Source organism: Stegodyphus dumicola, chromosome 3 (genome assembly GCF_044657685.1).
Source record: "Stegodyphus dumicola isolate Sdum_Otavi_A_Nest chromosome 3, ASM4465768v1".
NCBI lineage: Eukaryota > Metazoa > Arthropoda > Arachnida > Araneae > Eresidae > Stegodyphus > Stegodyphus dumicola.
Window position 1 is genome coordinate 11,131,851 of NC_140770.1, and position 20,320 is coordinate 11,152,170.

Here is a 20,320-nt window from a genome sequence, read left to right on the forward strand (position 1 = left end):
GGACTTTTGAACTCTTATTTACTTTGTTTATTTAACTTCACTATTTCATGTACCTAAACTATAACTTTGTAAAGAAACCATATCTATATACTATTGTGTTCACATACAGATGCAAGCAATGTCGCAACTTCTTTTTGTTAAATATAAATGTTATGTCATAAAGATGATGAGTGATTTAATTAGTTAATTGCTTTCTTTCCAGTATGAGGAACATGTTATGTGAACACCTATTACACTATTAGTCATGTATCCGACTATCATCTATGGGACCCAAAGTAGGTCATTTGCCTTTGTCATTCCAATGTGCTTCCAAGATATTAATAATGGAAATTTCCATAAACTTAATATCTCTATTTTCACTAAAGGCTTCTCCTAATTCCTTTTCATTTGCATTATGCAAATAACTTTGGGAAAACCCTTTACATCATAATCATGTCAGGGTCACCACTATGCTAAATCCAGTACATGATTCTAATGTACCGGGTCATAACACATGTTTGTTATACTAGAAGAGATGTAATTCACTAAATTAATTAAATTGCTCATCACCTTCACAACATAAAAACTTTTACATTTAACAAAAAGAGGTTACAAGAAGAATGCTCTGCAAGCGAGCATGATCAAGGACTACTTACTAACTGATATATAGGTACAGTTACATATGTAGTTTCTTTGCAGTTAAATCTACAGTTTTAGATACATGAAATTGTGCAATTATATACATAGTTAGAAAGTAAATAAGAGTTAAAAAGTCAAGTTATGATTAAACCACAACACATACATAGAAGTGCAAAGTAACCAAATTTCAGCATCCATGTAAATGCTCAAACTACCGCAAAATTTAAAAATTATGGCCAATCGTTTTTTAGAATTTTTGGCAAAGAACCTATCTTCTTACTTCTTCTAAAAACAAGCAAACCATCATTTCATTCTAAAATGCAGAATCTAAATATATCTCAGATGAGCAAATTATCTGGCAGCAGAGAATCAGGAAAATAGCTACGTAAGTTCAATGGTCAATATTTAATTAAAAACAGAATTATGTTTAAATAAATACTGGTCAAAGCCAGCAAATCTCCCACTAAATGTATAGGAAGTTACAGCTCAAATGATATAAGGTACTTGGTAGAATCGCCTATGCTGAAATGAAATGGACCTCTTTGAAGTCAAGCTATACTAAGTCTGGAGGTTCTTTAACAGAATACACATATGATAACATGTTAAAAGATAAAAGAAGTGTTTGATTTTCTTAAATTAAAGTAACTCTTTCTTTTTACATTTATTCTTTCAAAACTTGTTCTACTCATCTCTTACAATATGAGATATTTAAGTTTAATAACATCAAGTGTTTGTGACAGAGAAATGTTAAACAAGCTGAGAGATTATTGCAGTAACATGCTTAATACACAGCTAGCATTTTCTGCATTATTTTTTTTAATAACAGATATTTTTACAAAACATTGACAGATATGAATTATTACACTCATTAAAAATTAACAGAAAATCAGATTTTTCTCATTTTTATTGCATTTTCTATCAAAACTTTCCCAGATGGAGTCATGCCACTTGTAGTCCAAAACCTTTACAGAACAAAGGCAATCTCAAAAATTGCATTGAGATAAACTCATAATGTAAGAGAATGAAAACACATAAAGATGAATAGAAGAAGGAACAATGATGATCACACTAGGATTATACTATTACACGGCTTTTCATATGCAGTGAGTGAGTACCAGCTAGCAGAAGGGTTGAGCTAAACTTGCAATGTAAGAGAATGAAAACACATAAACATGAATAGAAGAAGGAACAATGATGATTATACTACTATTACACTTTCCATATGCAGTGAGTACCAGCTAGCAAATGAGTGATAAAAATTAAATAGCACATACAGCCATTATAGTGCTATTAGATTAAATGAGTGAACAATATAAGTTAAATTTTAATGACACAGAAGTTTTGTGCACCACTTACAACAGTGCCTGTACGTATATCAGCATAATTCGATGACAGTAGGTATATCAGTACGACCTCAATTTCTCCTCTCTGAGAAGGGGGAGGGAGAAAAAGAAAGAAAGAAATACAGCAGATTTTTACTAGAAGAAAATCAAAATCTGCATAAAATGTATAATTATTATAACTAAATCATGGTTATAACACAGTATATGTTCAATTTAATAATTCCAAATTTCTGAATACTTTATTTTTATGATATCCGATATATTATTTTCAGTTTTACAGCACCATTTTTGGTTTATCTACATTTCCTAGTTATCTATAGGTTCATTTGCACATGTGATAAATAAATCAGGTTATACACTCTTTACTGAGATTAAATATGATATATAAAACAAAAATGGTACATCAGCCATCCTGAAAGAAAATGTACAAACACCAAATGTGCAATATGGAGGGAAGATAACCAAGCAGAAAACAAAATTTCACTTGTCATAACATAAAATTTAAAAAAAAAAAGAAAAAGAAAAAGAAGATTAATTATACTTCATTATTAGAATTACAAAAATTGCTGAAGTGGAAAAGGGTCTTTTATTTTAGTATTTTAAGTTCTCTTGCACTCGTGTTTCTGCACTGTTGCACTTGAATTCGCATAACTCACAAATTGCAAGTTAGAGAAATTAAGCATGGCATTTACAAGAATAAGAGGATCAAATATTTTTTAGAACAAAATACTTCATATTCTAAAGATCAAATTTATGTTATTATACAGTGTCTCAAAAAAGTGATGGGACACTTGTGCTTTACAAAAGGAAACTGCAATAAAATAAATTTTAAAAACATGTAAAATTTTTTGTGGGTGTGTTTCATATTTAAATTTAGTAACAATTATTACATAACATACATTTTCTCAAAATATTAAAATATTAATTTAATAAAAATACAATTGTTTAGAACGGAGCAGAAAATGGCTCACTTAAGTGATGGGACACTACGTACTATGCAACAAAAATCGTCTGAAGTAAGCAATAAAAATATCTTTTGGGGTATTTATTTTTACTCAAAAGCAATTGCCAATAATTTATAAAATCGTCTGCAGTATTTCTCTCCAGTTTGTTTTGGAATTTTTGTGTTTTTTAGCTCTGTGCAGCCATGAATGCTAAACGAAAAGAAACTTTGCCTGGAATTCGAAAATTAGTTATTAATTTGCATATTAAACATGGAAAATCTATTAGAGAAACTACTGAAACAGTTAACTTCAGTCATATCAACAATTTTCAATATCATTAAACGATATAAAAAGAATCACATGATTCAGGATAAAAGAAGACTTGGCCGACCATCAAAGCTATTCAATGGAATAAAGCGAATTATCGTTCGAAATATTTTAAAAAAATCCAAGAATGAGTGCTCCTAAAGTTGCTGCTGATTTGCAAGAATTATATGGAGTAATTGTTAATTCTGAGACTATTAGAAGAGTAATTCGATCTACTGGATATCACAGTAGAGCAGCCAGGAAAAAATTCTTCGAAAGTGAAAAGAATAGAAAACTCAGACTGGCTTTCGCAAAATCCGACATAAATAAGAATTCTGATTACTGGAATGAAGTTATATTTGCTGATGAGAGTAAATTTAATATATTTGGTTCTGACGGTAGAATCTTGATGTGGAGAAAACCCAGGGAAGAATTTCGCAAACAGAACTTGGTGCCAACAGTAAAACATGGTGGAGGAGGAGTTATGGTATGGGGGGTGTATGTCGTCTGCTGGAGTTGGTAATCTTGTTTTTATTGACAGTATAATGGATCAGTACAAGTATATTGACATTTTAAATCAAAATTTGAAATCTTCAGCACGAAAATTGAACCTTCATAACGATTTTAAATTCTACCATGACAATGACCCCAAGCACAGTGCTTTGAATGTTAGACTCTGGCTGCTGTATAACTGTCCTGAAATAATGAAAACATCCCCACAATCTCCACAATTAAATCCCATAGAAAATATTTGGCAAGAATTGGAATCAAGAATTCGCAAAAACACCATTTCTTCAAAGCAACAATTAAAATCGGTGCTTTAAGAAGAATGGGGTAAAATCACTCCAGAAATCACAAAAAAATTAGTCAATTCCATCCCAAGAAGATTAAATCATGTTTTAAAAGTAAAAGAAAATCCAACAAAATATTAAAACCTTTTAAAAAGTACAATTTTTGGATAAATATTTGATGGAAAAGTAAGTGTCCCATCACTTAAGTGAGCCATTTTCTGCTCCGTTCTAAACAATTGTATTTTTATTAAATTAATATTTTAATATTTTGAGAAAATGTATGTTATGTAATAATTGTTACTAAATTTAAGTATGAAACACACCCACAAAAAATTGTGCATGTTTTTTACATTTATTTTATTGCAGTTTTCTTTTGTAAAGCACAAGTGTCCCATCACTTTTTTGAGACACTGTATATGTTTAACAATTAATAGTACTCTGATGGAATATACTCACTTGGTATTCTTCTGTTATCAAGACCAGATTCAGAAATGTATGTATGTATGTATGTATGCACGAGTATATGTATGTATGTGCGTATATACGTGTGTGGATACACACACATACATACATACATATACACATACATACATGAACACATACATCTCTACACACGTACCTGAATTCGGTCCTCATAATAGAAGAGTACCCCTCATTGCTCTGAAAGTATATCTTTATTGCCTAAATACCTTACCTATGTATTAAAATATAGGCCTCATAAAATAAAAATTCCTTTAATTACATATTAAAAGGCATTTAAATTAAGTCATATTAACTGCCATACATCGCATAAAATGTAATGTTACATTAAAAAAGAATCTTCAGAACCTGAATGAGAGGGGAAAAAAAACCTCTTTTTTAACTCTAACTCAAAACTACTACTCACAGAACCTACAAAACAACTTTCACAAATATTCTCTATGCTGCGAAACTATGCACATAAATATATCATTTATCAAATACCTATTCAAATTATACTCTGATTTCAATACGGCAAATACCGGCTGCTCCAAAACTGATAACAAAATTTGATACATTTTTCACTTTCCTACTGCTTCTACCGACGCAAAATGTAAACAAAATAGGAGCAACGTGTGGTGCATCTTAGTTTGCGTGTTTTAGCCCGAGAAGAAAGAAATATAAGGAGGCAAGGAGAACTGGCGCAAGAACTAATAAGTATGAGCACAAGCCACTAAGGCTCCTCTAAACCTAAATATCTAAGGCTAAATATAGGAGCCTTACAAGCCACTATCACTAAGGGATGAAAATTTTGATTTGGTAATTATAGCAGTTCACAAAAATGTTTTTTAACTGAAGACTTGTTCTCCACAGAAGAATTCAGTATTTTTTATGACGGACGATACGTGATAGATGGCACCGCATCTTTCGACCACTCCTAATTTTTCGTTATTAATTCCATTTATTGTTTATAATATTTGGTGAAATCTGTGTCCTGAAGCCTCATCAAGAACATCTTCAAGAAATAGAATTCTTCTAGAAGCCTGCAGAAAATTTGGTAGTGTATAATTAATGCGTTAAACATTTAAATAAATTTAACGAATATTACTCTTGGCAACACTAGTGCTGTAGGTCATCTGTGAAAGAAGTCTGCTTTGTTTACATAGTTCATGTTTTGATCAATTAAGGATAGATATGGCTAAGTATTTAGGTTTGGATAAAGTGAAGCGAATTTTTGATATTATTAAGCATAATGGTGGTATTATACGGTCGATTCAGCAGTTATATAGGTAAACGCGTATTTTTCTGTCTAGTTGCACATTATTTTAAGAACACGGTAAATGATTAAGAAAAATGTGAAACTTACTCATTTAAGTACAAGTTTGAATGTTTTCTGATAATTAATTAATTGCTTAATTTAATAAAAATCCATATATTTAGAAATATGTTAGTTATTCCTAAATATCTGAATTAGTTAGAAATTTATGTAATCTTAATTTTTTTCACTACTTATTAATAGTAAAATTGATTCCAATTTAATTTGACTTTTTGAATTTTAAGAGGAAACTGCATGTTTTTAAGGTAGATGAAGGCAAAATACAGTAGTACATTAGTATACGTCATGAATTCCTTTCCAGATCCTCGGACATATGCCAAACTAACTTTCCCAGTAGAAATAAACGAGAAATAATTAATTCTTATTAAAGATTCCTGTATTTATTATTATTATAACACTGTTTAATACTAAAAATCCTTGAACAAATCTGTTTCAAGGATTTCTTTTTTAGTTTTTTCTTTGAAATTTAAATACAACATAGTTACTTGTTGAATGTTTTTAAATTGCAAAAGCAAATTAAATTTCATAGTAATTTTGGTAGGTATTTATTAATATGAAACATTTTAAAAGTGAGATATATTTTTATTTATAATTATTTTAGAAATTGAGCAGGGATTTCAATTATTTCCTGATTAAAATTTTTGGTACTTTCTGATTATCTGCACCTCCACTGGCAAGCTGCAATGTGCAGAGCCGGATTTACACTTGATAAGGCTCTAAGCTATTTGAGACATGGGGCCCTTTATAAGTCTGCTATATTATATTTTAATTTTGGGCCCTCCTTCCCAAGAAAGTTAGGGCCCTAAGCTGTAGCTTATATGTAAATCTTGCACTGACAATATTGTTGCCAACTTCGGAAGGCATTCTTGGATGCATACCCAACATTCACCACCTAATGCATGAAATTCAAGAGCCATTTTCAAAATAGCGATACACTAAGAATTTCATACAACAGCAATACATCAATAAATTTTAAATATAAAGAATGTCAATAATAAAACACCTTTGTTTGAAAAGGAAAAATCCTTTTTACAACTGTTGTTCTTTCCATGTACATAGTGATATGTTTTTGCTTAAAAAAATCAGAGAATTGCAGGAACTTAGCATCCGTGCAACTTTGGCATTGTGTGACAACCAAAACTGACATGTTAGGTTAGCCTATATTTTAGGGTGCCCCTTGGATTATTGTCAAGTTGTTTCATTTATGGTAACCTGAGTAGTTGAATGTTATGGAAACCCTATTGTATGATTGCGGTGAATTTGACTGATGGGAAGATATTTGTAAGGGCTTATTTCTGCATTGAATATCAGATAGGAAGTATGTGTATTGTGTGCTTTGCACCATAAAATGGCTGCCGGTGGTAAACTGAGTGTTAAGTGATATAAAACTAGAGAGAAGGTTTTTTTTTGGGGGGGGGAAGTGGTTGAGGAACAGAAGAGATGAAACTTTGTTGGATGCAATTCAATGGAATTATAAGTATCCTGTTTGTACGAAGGAAATGCGTATGGTTGAACATAAAAATTGTTTAGATGCCTTTGAATGGGTTTATCGCAAGAAAAGTTCAAATGCTCACCATAGTGTTCCATTAGAAAGGGAACATGGTTTGAGGAAAATTATTTTTGGATGCTGTTAAGGAATTTTTTATGCCACAGACTGAAGACACAGAAATTTCTAATTAAAGAAAGTAGATATTTCTTTGTGTAGTGTGTAGTGCTTTTTTGTGTCATTTCATTGTTTAATTTAAAATACAGCTTATTGAGATAATACATTTTTTTGGGCTCTACTCTTATATGCGCCCTAAGATCACCAAATGTGGTGATATGTGTTCTGTGCTGGTTTTTGGCGCGATTCCGTGCTGTGGGATGGTTTGGTGGACAATGCTGTTTGTATGACAACCCTTTTGATGTTAAAACTTAACTCTTTAGCTGCAGTGTCGTGCAGTTTTGAAATGGCCTATGTCGCCATGATAGACGTGGATGGAAGGTTTCAGTCGTGTATTTTAGATTGTGTGGAAAGTAAATTTAGCATTAAATGGTACGATGTTGGAGTTGTTAACGAGTCTTTTGTTTATGAGAATCGAAGTGTATTTTTGGAATTTCTATGGTACTTTTAAAACGGAGTGCGAAATGCAGAGGTGCTGTGAGAACTTGGACGAAGAAGGGCATTTCTGATAGTTCTTGTATGGATTTGCAGTCAAATGCTTGCTGGTAAAGTATATGGCTGTCAGCGGATTTGAAGATTTGGATTGTGGTTTTCATGTAGTAAGTTAATTTTGGAGGAAGTTTCTATCGTTACTTTCGAAATTTTGAATCACAGAAAGACATGTGATGTAGCAAAATGGTGGTGGCACTTTTGTTCACAGACGTTGTGTGACTGGCGAAAGTTTATTAACGAATGTATTATGGTAAGTGTATTTTATTTTGTAGAATGTTATGTTCATTGTTTTTACTATGAATTTCTGTTATTGTCATTTTTTAATTGTTTGTAATGTTAGTTATTTTAGTTTAACTTGTTGATTTGTGCGCAATGCCTACATTGTGCAATTCGTAGATGTTTTTTTAAGTTTAAACAGGATGCTGTGTACATGGTATTCTTTGAAATTTATTGTTGTTATGTTGATTTATTAAAGCGAGGTGCGCATAGTTTGTAGATTCGTTCCTTGTCTAGATTGTGCAATTCGTAGATGTTTTTTTAAGTTAAAACATATCGCTGTGTACATGGATTCTTGTCAAATATTTTTGGTTAGAAGCTTTATGTTTTTGCTATCTAAATTTTTTGTTTTTGTTTCCAAAATGTGGGTTTTTTTTTTTTTTTTTTTTTTTTTTTTTTCCCATGTGCAAAGTTGCGTTTTTGGAGACATTTTAGGCTTAAAGTCTGAAATATAGACAAAAAGTTTAGATAATAATTGCACCGTGGAGTTCCTCGCCAAAAATGTCTCGCGAGAAATTTGTAGCCGCATTTCGTAACTTGAGGGCGCATATAAGAGTAGTTCCAGTGAAAATAGATCATTGTATACATGGACACCGAATTTGTGTAATTCTTTGACTTGTTTGTTATTTTGGTTTTGTGTAGGGCTATCTTGAAATTGTGCCTTGCAGGCCAGTCGCCAATTTTCACCAAGGGGCATTCTTTAATATATTTTTACCGACATGCTGTGTTCATACTTGGATTGCCACATAATTAATTTTGTGACATACTGCTTTGATTCATGAATGCTTTTTCATGAGTTTTCATCAGGAGTGCAAATTATCAGGAAAAAAAAAAAAAAAAACCTAATTTTCTTATAAAATGTTTAAAATGAAAAATCCACTTTTAAATATGTGATTAATATTTAGGCACTTACATATTATCCTGTTAGTCAAAAAGCAGTTGAGAAACACCATAATTTAAAGCCAATTTTTTGATAAATGTGATGTACCTCTGATTGATTCTTGATAAGTTACTTTTTTTTTTTTTTTTTTTTTATGTAATGAACATGGAAAAAGTTAACTTTTATTGCTGTATTTTTTTCCGTTAAAAAATATGATTAAAATTTGGGACCTGATCTATAGAACTACAATCAGTGGATTATTTTCAAAAGTATTGGATCCCACCATCAAAAAAGAGCATTGGACAAAATATGCTCAACTGAACATAACCAATAAAATAGTAATAAATTGGAACAATTAGCTGTAGAATGTTTGGTGTGCAGCATTCTAAACAGAGCCTTTAGTAAAACCTGCCAAAAGTAAAATTGATGAAGGTCTTTTTATGAAAACCAGAAGTGGGTCAAATATTTATTGCTGTAGGAATAAAGAGACATCAGTTCTTTAGAATATTAAATAAAGAGACATCAAGAATATTAAATAAAGAGACATCAGTTCTTCGGAATTCTGCAGAAACAAATTTCTGCAAGTTTGGTGGGATGTTCACCAACTTTCATGGTCAACTAAATAATATGCAAGTATCGATAATTATTTGGTTGATCTTTAGATTATGGTAACTTGGCGATTTTTTGGCAAAAATTTGGCGACCAACTCTCCTACAGCAACACTCTATTTTTTTTTCCCGCCGCCATTTTGTCTTCACGAATTAAAGACATGTTTCTTTTCTTTTTATCTACTGAACACTTCTTCCAACAATCTACTAGCCGAATTACACTTATGCTAGAAATTTTATCTAACAAAACTGCTTAACCATGACAAATATTCACTGCAAAATTGGGAAAAAGTGCACAATACCATACTCCTTACGTGTTTTTCACAATAACACATACACATAAACCATGTACACGTCGACTTATTTTTACTTAAAAAAACATCCCAGAATTACATAAAAATGGCATTGCGCACACTCTTCACTATATCCATGTACACTGCTTTTTTCACATAAATTAGAAAAATTTCACGAAAATACATGACAATTTTCTGAATCTTTAAACCCGGTAAAAAGAACATATATGAAATTACCTGATCGCGAAAAAGTATATACCCTTTCCAAATATGAACATTTCCACATATAAAATAAATAAAATATCCAAAAACTTTTACCTCTAAATCATCTATTATATTATAAACGTCACCAACGAATTCATACCGCAAGCATTACAAATACTTAGTGTCAAATATTTAAATTATTTCCATGCACATTTACTTCAACTAAAACGTATACCAAATTCCTACAAACATAAAATTCACAAAATAACTATCATTTAATTGAAATATAATTAAATTCAAAAACACTACTTAAAATATAAATAAGCACATACATTAAATTAATAAAAATTAGCTTACAATCCTAATTACTTTAAACTAAATCATTGCTAATAACAATTTTCCCAATAATACCAAATTACTTTACTTCCACCTTACATTTAGAACAATGCATAAAAATAATATCCTCAAATAATTAAAAATACTAACTTACCTAATCTTCTTCAGAATCTTGATTACGTGTCCGATAAACTTTTCTTATTTCCTCCGCTAAATAAAAAGCAAGCGTATGTGCGCCTGTTTCAGGATCTTTAAAATCATACTTATAGTTCACAGCAAGGTACCAGGTAAAATAAATAACTTAATAAAACATCTTTACTTCTATCTCGCACAACCTTAAAGAAACACTTATTACTACCCCTTTCAATCCCACTAAATACCCATTTCGAATTCACTTTAGTTAGGGCCATGGGGTTCAAAAATTAACGAACACTGTTTCACACAACACAGAATAAATATATAATTTCCAGATTTTTTTCCCGATTTCCCCCCTTTTCCGATTAAAGAACCATAATTCATCCATTAATATCACATGACATATCCCATGATCTCTCATTTCCCTCACACAAAATAATGCGTAATCGGAACTGAGTACTGCTCACATTATTACCAAAGTCCCAAGTAGTAACCTTTATCACCTCCAAAATGTCACCAAACTACCAGTTACCATATTCTAAAGATCAGCCAATTATTTCATTCACCATAATTATTATGGTTTTTAATTTAATGACAAAAAGAAAAGTTGAAATTGCTTTCTGTCAATTTCTTCAGTGCACATAAATCTTCTAACATATAACCAATTTAGGATGCCTATTTACTGATCTAGACGTTATTAATAATATGTGAAAGAAAGATTGTTTTTATATATTTATTATCACCAAATGAATAAAATTGGATGTTTTCAGGTATCTGATCTTGTAACTTGATATTAAGTTGAAAGAAATGTGGCAGTATTTGCCACTTTAGACAAGAGGTTTATAATTATTTATTTATTTTTATGCAGCTTGACTCAATCTATAATGGATGCCATCTCACTGGTGTGCTGCATCAAGAACTGTGAAAGAAAATAAGATTTTAAACTAACTCAAATCAAAAGAATCTTTTGTGAAACAAACAGCAGATTAAAAATTTTTATAGTCGTACCTAATATTCTTTTATATTACACATCTGCAAACATGCAAAACTCTTTTAATATTTCTACTCAGTTAGTATCGGAATGCTTGGATATTTTAATTAGTTATAGTCATTTTTATGTAACTTGTAGCAGGAAAAGACTGTTGATCAACTCCATTACATACGCACTTGCAAATAATATGAGCGTTGTACCATATTCCTTAAAGTATTCTTTTTATATCTCATGAATTTATATGAATGTTAATTTGCTTTCTTTCAAAATTTATATTTATGGTATCTGCAAAATCAAATACTATTTTGTTTCCATACCAAATACTTTAAGAGTTGTAGTATATGGATTAGAATCGGATTAAAATATCTGGTGAAAAATTATCAAAATTTATCATCCATATTGCAGAGTGCACAACAAATATTTTACTTAGGGTGAATACAAATTTCGTAGCTTTGTTGTAGAGATCTGCTGATCTAGTAATAAAATTGGCATTATTTAATTCATTTTGTATTCATCTGCTATAAAAGCCAGAATTATGTTAAAATTAAAATATGAATATTTTGTTAATATAAAGTATTATAAGACAAATTTTAATATTTAATTCGCTTGCACTAAATATGGGCCTACAATAATTCTAATAATAATTGTTCACTCATATAAGTTACCTGTTATGTGATGCGATAGTCTGATTAGCATATAAAAAATATATGGTATATTTAGCAAAACATATAAAGCTGTATTAAAATTGACTAAAATTTTATAGTGTTACTAACTTAGCAAGCAGTTCAACCCCCCCACCACCACTTTTTTAAATTCTTTATAGTGTTTGCTATGAAATGTTTTAGAATAAAAACTGTATTTCTGAAAATAATTTCTTAATTTTTTGAAAAAAATACTTAATTGTGATTTTTTAATGTAAATGTAGTTATATATATATGTATATATTGTAGCCCATAATTCGGTACTATTTGGTTTTGAGGGCCGTAAAAAAATTTTCAAATTATTGTTGATGCCAGTGCTGCCAAAAATAATTGCGGCAACCCTAATGCAAGAAAGGAAGTGTAATAGTAAATAACTATCTAAGATTGATGTTTTAATTTAGATGAAAAGTTAATTTCATATAATACTTTATTATTCTAATTTACATAAAAAAGGCTAAACATGACTGAATGGAAGCATAAGAATAAATAACTCTTTTCAGATCATTATTATAATTTATATAAAAATTGCTAAATATAACTGAATGGATGCCTGCATCGCTATTTCGCTACCGAGTTATTGCTACAGCATAATTTCATCTCATTGGTTATTCAAACATAATTTTCTATAATGAATGATGCCTTTTCTTTGAAAAAATTCTTGGTAAATTACAGAATCGCCCACTTATTTGTTTGTCACTTTTTACAAGGCTAAAAATAATTGAATTTTTGTCAATTTTCTTTTACTTTTTAAGTAAAAGTGTACATAGATAAAGTCAGGGTTGTGCGCAGTGCCATTTTTGTGCAATTCTGATATTTTTTTTTTAAGTGAAAATAGGTCGATGTGTACATGGATACCGAGTATGTGCAATTCTTAAAAACGCATCAAGCAGGGGGTGATTCTGCTCTTTACCCAAAATTCTATTGCAGACTTTTCGTCATGGGCAATTCCCAAATTGTTAAATCCATAGGATATTAAAAAAGGATTTAAAATCAAAAAAAGGATTTAAAAATTAAACTAATATTTCAATGACATCTTAAGAAATATAGAACTACGTAAGCTTACGCAATCTGAAGTCAGCGTGTACGATAGATTTAGCACGCTGTTAAATGGGCGCATTTGTTAGATTTGGTGCTTTTGCGCATACATTTTCGCTGCAAATTTTTTACAGCCCTCAAAATGGAATAGTACCCATAATTCTTAATTATAGCCAGATATTTATGTGCTTTATACAGTCTATCAATAGATGCATCTTTCATTATATATACATTTTTATTTATTTATTTATTTATTTTTTTAACAGAACAGATGAGCTCAAAATAGGTACCTTGGTAGGTGTGGACAAATTTGGAAACAAGTATTATGAAAATAAAATGTATTTTTATGGTAAGTAATGAATGTTATTAAGCAATACAGTAAAAAAAATAATGTTCATATAAAAAAATAAGATTTAAATGTGTCAGATTTAATGAATATGTACGGTATTACAGTAAAAATATTACACAAAGTTTAATGTTGCCTCACTGAATATATACAGTGGCAAAATGGAAACAGAGTGTTCTGGGAGTAGTTAGACAAGCAGAATCTTTTTGCTAGGATGGCTACATTTCTAAATCTGCTACAGATACTTCTCATAATTAGTTACTGAACAACAACAACAATGGAAGAAAAACTGTGTCGTATTTGAAGTTCTATGCAGTTTAGCATATTTTTCTTCGAATTTTTTTAATGTTCCATTCGTACAAAGTTCAAAGTGAAATTAAAGTTTCATACAAAGTTACTTAAGTATTGAGAACTGAAAGTGAATGATTTCCAGAACTGCATGTAATCTTTTACCTGAGACAGGGCAAGGCACATGAAGATAAAAACGTCCATTCTTTTTGTTTTGAATAAAACTGCATAAAGACCTGTTTAATGTACACATTAAACAGTATGTTATAATGCAGAAAAATAAGATAATTTTTTAATATTCATAAGCAATTGTATAATTATTATGTTATTGAAAAGTTAAAAAACATTAAAACAAATTGTATTTTGAATTACTAGGTAAATTTTGAAACAATTTGCTAAAATTACTGAAAATACTAAAAAACTTTTAAATCATTGAATGATGATTTACTAAAGTAAGAGTGTATGACATTAAATTAGTTGTTTGCTTAATTACTGATTCTTCTATTTAAGCAATTCTTTCTCTTAATCAAATAAAATCAAAGCTTCTTGTTGCATTAAAATAATTTTTAAAGAATTATGTTATCATTTATCATTGTTTCAGCAAATGAATAATAAAGCAATTCATTCAATAAAATCTGTAATATGGTTCCACTTAATAATCTGTTATATGGTAAAAAAATTCAGAAATTGTATTCCTTAAACAAACTTTAACCATTTGAGGATTTAAAAAAAAGAAAGGAAGAGGGAAAAAAATCTTTCTGTGATGGCAGTAAGAATAGGCAGAGCAGATAGCACTTTAAACAAATGTAAATACTAAAAATAAATTTTACGTATAGAGTTGCACGACTAGGAGTTTTCAGGATGTCCTTTTTACTTTTTAAATGAATTAATCTATTAACTGCCATGATCTCGATTTGGGGATTTGTCATAGTAGCAGAAATTTGGTAACTTTAATTAGGTTGGCAAGAATGATTCCTTTTTTACATTGTTATTTAAACCTTTCTCAAGCTTTTGCAGGAGTTGTTGAGTAGTAGTTCTTAAGTGGGTGAGCTGAAGAGTGTTATTTGTGAGAAGAAGTAAAATTTCTGCGAGTTTCAAGATTTCAACATTTTCAAAACGCGATATGTCATATTATTATTACGTACATCATTTCCAACTCCTATGTACTGCCATGTTCTCTAATGCTTTTAGAATATGTTTACTAACTATTTATTGCAAATGTGAATGTTATTTTTTGGTTAGGGCTACTTGAATGTGGATCCCCATTTGGGGCTTATGTCAGATTCCATTTATATTCCAATTTCCAGTCTCTATGTCAATCTAAACACCTAGAAATAAATGTAAATTGGGAGGAAAAAATTGGCAGTTAATGGGTTAACTTTGAACTGTAAGTTTTTCTTACATAAAACATCTCTGAAACTACAGCTGATGTCACTTTACCATCAATTACGATTAAAATCAACATCACAAATATGTCTGAAAATTGTTAATATTTCTGAGGCAAACCATTTATTTATTATTAAAATATGCAATCAAACATGATTATCTAATGAATATTACCATTTCTAATCATATTACATATTCAATTCAAATTGTTGTTTGTATATTTAGTAACTTGTTGAAATATCATTCAGCATAAAATAATAATAATAATAATAACAGTGTTCAACATTTTTGTGATGATTTTTTCGGATGTTTTGAGAGCTAATGAATTTGCAAATTTTTAGAGTATGAATGGCATATAGCAGGAATACATTTAAGAAGATCAAACATTTTTTTTTCTTGATGAGTGCCACATAACATCTGGTCCTTTCATGTGAATACTCCTGACACATACCAAGTGCTAGTATTTTCTTCTATTAAATTTATGATATGAAAATTTGAAAGTGTGAAAAATTAAACTTATTAAAATTATTATTAAAATCAAATTAAGCTTAGAGTTCTCTTGAGTAGTATGGTTTTTTATATCTGCCTGTGAAGAGATATATTTAAATCTGTTTTTATAATCTTTCATGCATCAAAATTGCAAAAGAAACTAACAAGACAAAATATTTTAAACAACAACGTAATGTGTACAAAGTGATGACATGTCTCCTGACAAGGTAAAAGTGGATCATTCTACTTAGAGGGTTAAAATTCACTATAATTGTGTTTTTACTTAAAAGAAATATGAACTATCTCTAAAAAAAACTATTTAAGTGACTGTTAATTATTCATTTTAGACTTTTATCATTACAAGCATGACTTTTATAAATTTTGGTTTTCAATACCTTAATATGTGTTTTAAACATTGTCTTTTATTGGCTTTCTGGTTTATAAAGAATGGATATTGGTTTCACTATTAAGATATCCTCTGATTAGGTTGGATTGATTAAATATGTTAAAAAATATGTTTATGAAGTGTTAGTGCTAACATTTTACTATTTGCCTGAGCAACTTCATTTCTAATAACACTGATTTAGAATTTCAATAATCCCTTTATTTTAGAAAGTAATTATATAAAGAACTGTTTTATCCATTTAACACAATTTGTTTTTAAAATCTGATAAACTACTTTTTCTTTTATTTTTTGCTATAGAAAGACATTCCTATCATCTTACTGGTTATATCTGATTAACTGTATATAAAAGACATGATTTAGAAGAAAATATTTTAGTTAAATAAATGTTACAATCAGAAATACATATTCAGCTTTATCAGTCAATATACCATTAGCACTGTACAACTGACATAGAAAATAGAATTCCATTATAAGTTACTAACTTATACAGAAGTTGAAATTCTCTGATTATAATCTTTGCTGCAAAACAATCTCTGAAAATTTCACACCAATTATGAAAACTACCAGTTGCATGACAACACATTTTAATAATAAATATTGTTTCTTCAAGAATTTAATATTTTTATCATTTGTTTTTAAAAATTGATAAATTTATGAAGTTTTTAAAATAAAAGGAATTATAAATATATTTTTAGTGGCTTATATTCAAAAAATGTATGAATAACTGTAATCAACTATATGCTGCAAATACGTATTTTATAATTGAAAATAAAATTGTATATAAAACACAATATATACTTAACTGTCAGAATGCAAACAAAGTAGTGTATTTTCTAAAAGCAATTTTATTGTAATTATTTCAGCTCGAAATCGATGGGTGGATTATACTGAAGCTGTTAATTTAGATTATGATGGCAGTCAAGTCCCACCAGAATGGTAATTTTTTTTAAGCTTTCAAGATGCATGTTTTAGTACATCATTTAAAATTCATAACCCATCAAGAATTAGGATAAAAGTAAATATATATATATATATCAAAATTTATATTAAAAAAAAAGTCATTGCATGTCTCCATACTAAAGAGAATAATTAGCTTATATTTGGCATTGAAGACAGAAATAAAATACTACTAGCATTGTAAAGTAAAATTATATATTTCAGTATACTGACATATGTAATATACTATATATTTTGTAATTATAATAATTAACTAAGATAATGATAAATCTTTTGGTTATTAGTACTCTTTCGTCTCTTGAATTACACAATATTTACTTTGCTGTGACCTGTTTGATCAAGCTAGTTTTTTTTTTTTTTTTTTTTTTTTTTTCCCAATTAAAACTGCTAATTTTTGTGGACATTATTTTTTTAGCACATTTTGGGTGAAATAAGCTTCAAAATCCATTTTATAAATTCATAATTTCATTTGAAATTGATAGTAAAAATGGAAAAATATTATTATGACAATTTTTATTATTGTTATTAAAATTTAAATTACTGAATCAGTGTTTCCTGTAATGAAATTAGAAAATGCACGATGAATATTAATAACACTGCATGTAGCCTGAATTCGTGATTATTTAAAAAAGGGTTAAAAGCTTAGTCTGTAAACATCAGATTTCTCGTTTTCCATATAAAATGACATAAAACTATTACAAAATATATTACTGTTTAAATAAAATTAAGAAAGGGAAATAATGTAAAAAGTCTTGTTTTTTGTAAAATTTCAGAATAAGAAAAAATATAAAATTTCAAAATAAGAAATTAGACTTTTTTTGATTTAGTTGTTTTGTATCAATGGCTTTGCTGAAGCTACCTGATAATGATTTAAAAGTGATGCTCCTTGCTAGTAGTTTTTGTGGAAATAGGTGAATTCAAGAGAATATTTGATTGTTTATATATAAATTTATATATGAGTTTTTTTATAATTTCAGTAATAATTCCTTTATGCTTTTTGATAAAATTCTCTTGATACAGAACTGAAATACATTAAATCGATAATATTTCAAGAAAGAGATGTTAAAAGAATTCATCTGTAATGCAATCAGCCTTGCATGTTTCATCCACTGAAGCTGTTTCTCACTTTGATTTTGTTATTTTAATCAGTTAATAAAGTTAAAAAATCTTCACTATACAGTAAAAATAAAATCTTGTGACATATGGAAAAATATATCTATAATATGAAATAATTTTAAAATCCTGACATCGTAGATGCTTAAAAAAGTTCGTATTTGTGTCCTATTTAAGCATTCCCTTTCATTTTCGCTCATAAATATTTGCAGTTAATACAGATAAACGAACTTTTAAACTAGATCTAGAACTTTTTATATTTTTGAAGAGAGCAGGCTGCAGGAAATTGGCAGTCGTGAAGTAGAAAAGCAAATGCAATATGTTCAGGATGAAATCTTAGTTCAGAGTGAACGAGTTTCAATTTTGATGTATTCTGATTGACTTGTTATAATAACCATTTAAGAAATGACACAGTTTAGAGAGATTATAGGCAGTTATTATTTTCAGGACAAAAAAGCAAAAATAGCCAAATTAAAAGGGACAATTAAGAGACTATTGTAAATTCAACCAATTTATTGTAAATTCAACTTTTTTTAAAGACCTAAAATTTAATGTAAATTAAACCTCAGAATTTTAACCTATACTTTCAATCTTATGTATTTCTTTAATATATTATTCTATGTTATAACTGAAAAAACATTTGCTGAAAAAATGTGGAAACAAAGGAATGCATAACAAAATAACGTACAAAAAATAATACGTCCTCCAAATAAGTCTTCACTACCGAGCTTATGAGGAAACATAAGCATTTACTTCTCACTAAAATGGAAAAGGGATAAAATAACAGTAATAATTAATCATTATTGAAAATATATCGCATTCTGGAAATGAAAAAATACTTTTTTTTTTTTTTTTTTTTTTTTTCCCCACATGTTAAATTCCTTTTAAAGTGTTGCACTATAGTCTGTAGTTTTTCAGAAGTCTTTATATTATGTACATAAATTCATTTATGTGAGAAACATGATCATTTATGTGAGACTTTTCTTACTCAGTTGTACATTCGTACCATACATATTACCATATCAAAAATGACAACATTAATCACTGAAGGAAAAAACAATAGAATTTTGAATACTACATGCCACATGAATGCCCATAGATTTTGTATTTGATGAAAACAGTGTATTCATCCATTTAAAACCTTCACATTCAATAGGAATGGCTTATTTATATAAAGTCTTTTTTTTTTTTAAATAGTACAACCGTCTCCATTGCTTTATTTTGTATACTTTTAAGTAATCAGTAAAAAGAAATAATTCTTTCTAAATCAAATTTTTAATTCCTAAATCAAATGCGTATCTGCCAAATCACTTTTCTCTAATTGTGAAACATTTTTATTTAGTTTGAGGCAAAAAGTTTTGTACTGCCAATATCTAACACCATTTTGAAACTGAAATAATTTCTTGTATTAGAATATTATAAATTGTTGCTAGATTCTGGCTTTGAATTTATCTTTCAATTATGTAATTTTGTTTTTAAATTGCTACACGATATGGAAATAAAATATTTTAAAATTTTCTTAAATATATGATAGTTGAATTTAAAGTAATCACTAATTTATTTATTTTCTAAAGTTCTTAACTTATTTAATTTTTACTTTTTAGGCATCGATGGTTACATTTTATGACAGATGATCCACCAACTGTGAAAAAACCTGTAGAATACAAATGGATTATGGACCATACTCCAAATATGTCTGGAACAAACAAAGCTTATATGCCATATTCAACAACAAAACCCAAAGTTCAACCTTGGGTTCCACCTAAATAATATATTAGATGATTGTGGACTGAACTCATTTCGTGCATAGCACGAGATGTTTACTTTTCGTAAATTTGTTAGAATTCAAAATATAGTATATTTACTACCTTGCATTTAATTGTGTTTTACTTACAACAAATGGCAACACTTTATTTTATTGTGT

At 29.0% G+C, this 20,320-nt stretch overlaps 1 protein-coding gene and 1 long non-coding RNA gene across 4 annotated transcripts in view; one reads left to right on the forward strand and one right to left on the reverse strand.

Annotated features, from left to right (window-relative positions):
• The window catches only part of LOC118205202 (uncharacterized), a 50,570-nt gene extending 45,451 nt beyond the window's left edge, over positions 1-5,119 (reverse strand). For all 3 annotated transcript variants that reach the window (XR_015040139.1, XR_015040141.1, XR_015040140.1), the window contains exon 1: positions 4,966-5,119. This is a non-coding gene — a long non-coding RNA (uncharacterized LOC118205202). The remainder of the gene's footprint in view (positions 1-4,965) is intronic.
• Positions 5,120-5,582: 463 nt separating this feature from the next.
• ND-B17.2 (NADH dehydrogenase (ubiquinone) B17.2 subunit) lies at positions 5,583-20,270 on the forward strand. Its single transcript, XM_035377495.2, has 4 exons — positions 5,583-5,750; positions 13,678-13,760; positions 17,190-17,262; positions 20,001-20,270. Exons 1-4 carry the CDS (start codon positions 5,656-5,658, stop codon positions 20,164-20,166), a joined length of 417 nt encoding a protein of 138 aa, XP_035233386.1. The 5' UTR covers positions 5,583-5,655; the 3' UTR covers positions 20,167-20,270.
• Positions 20,271-20,320: the final 50 nt, after the last annotated feature.

Bases quoted from the DNA above. Each gene is read 5' to 3' on its own strand.
- ND-B17.2 (XM_035377495.2), top strand. From the start codon at position 5,656: ATGGCTAAGTATTTAGGTTTGGATAAAGTGAAGCGAATTTTTGATATT. The intron at 13,761-17,189 runs GTAAGTAATGAA...TAATTATTTCAG, and splicing joins AAATAAAATGTATTTTTATG to CTCGAAATCGATGGGTGGAT. The intron at 17,263-20,000 runs GTAATTTTTTTT...TTTACTTTTTAG, and splicing joins AGTCAAGTCCCACCAGAATG to GCATCGATGGTTACATTTTA.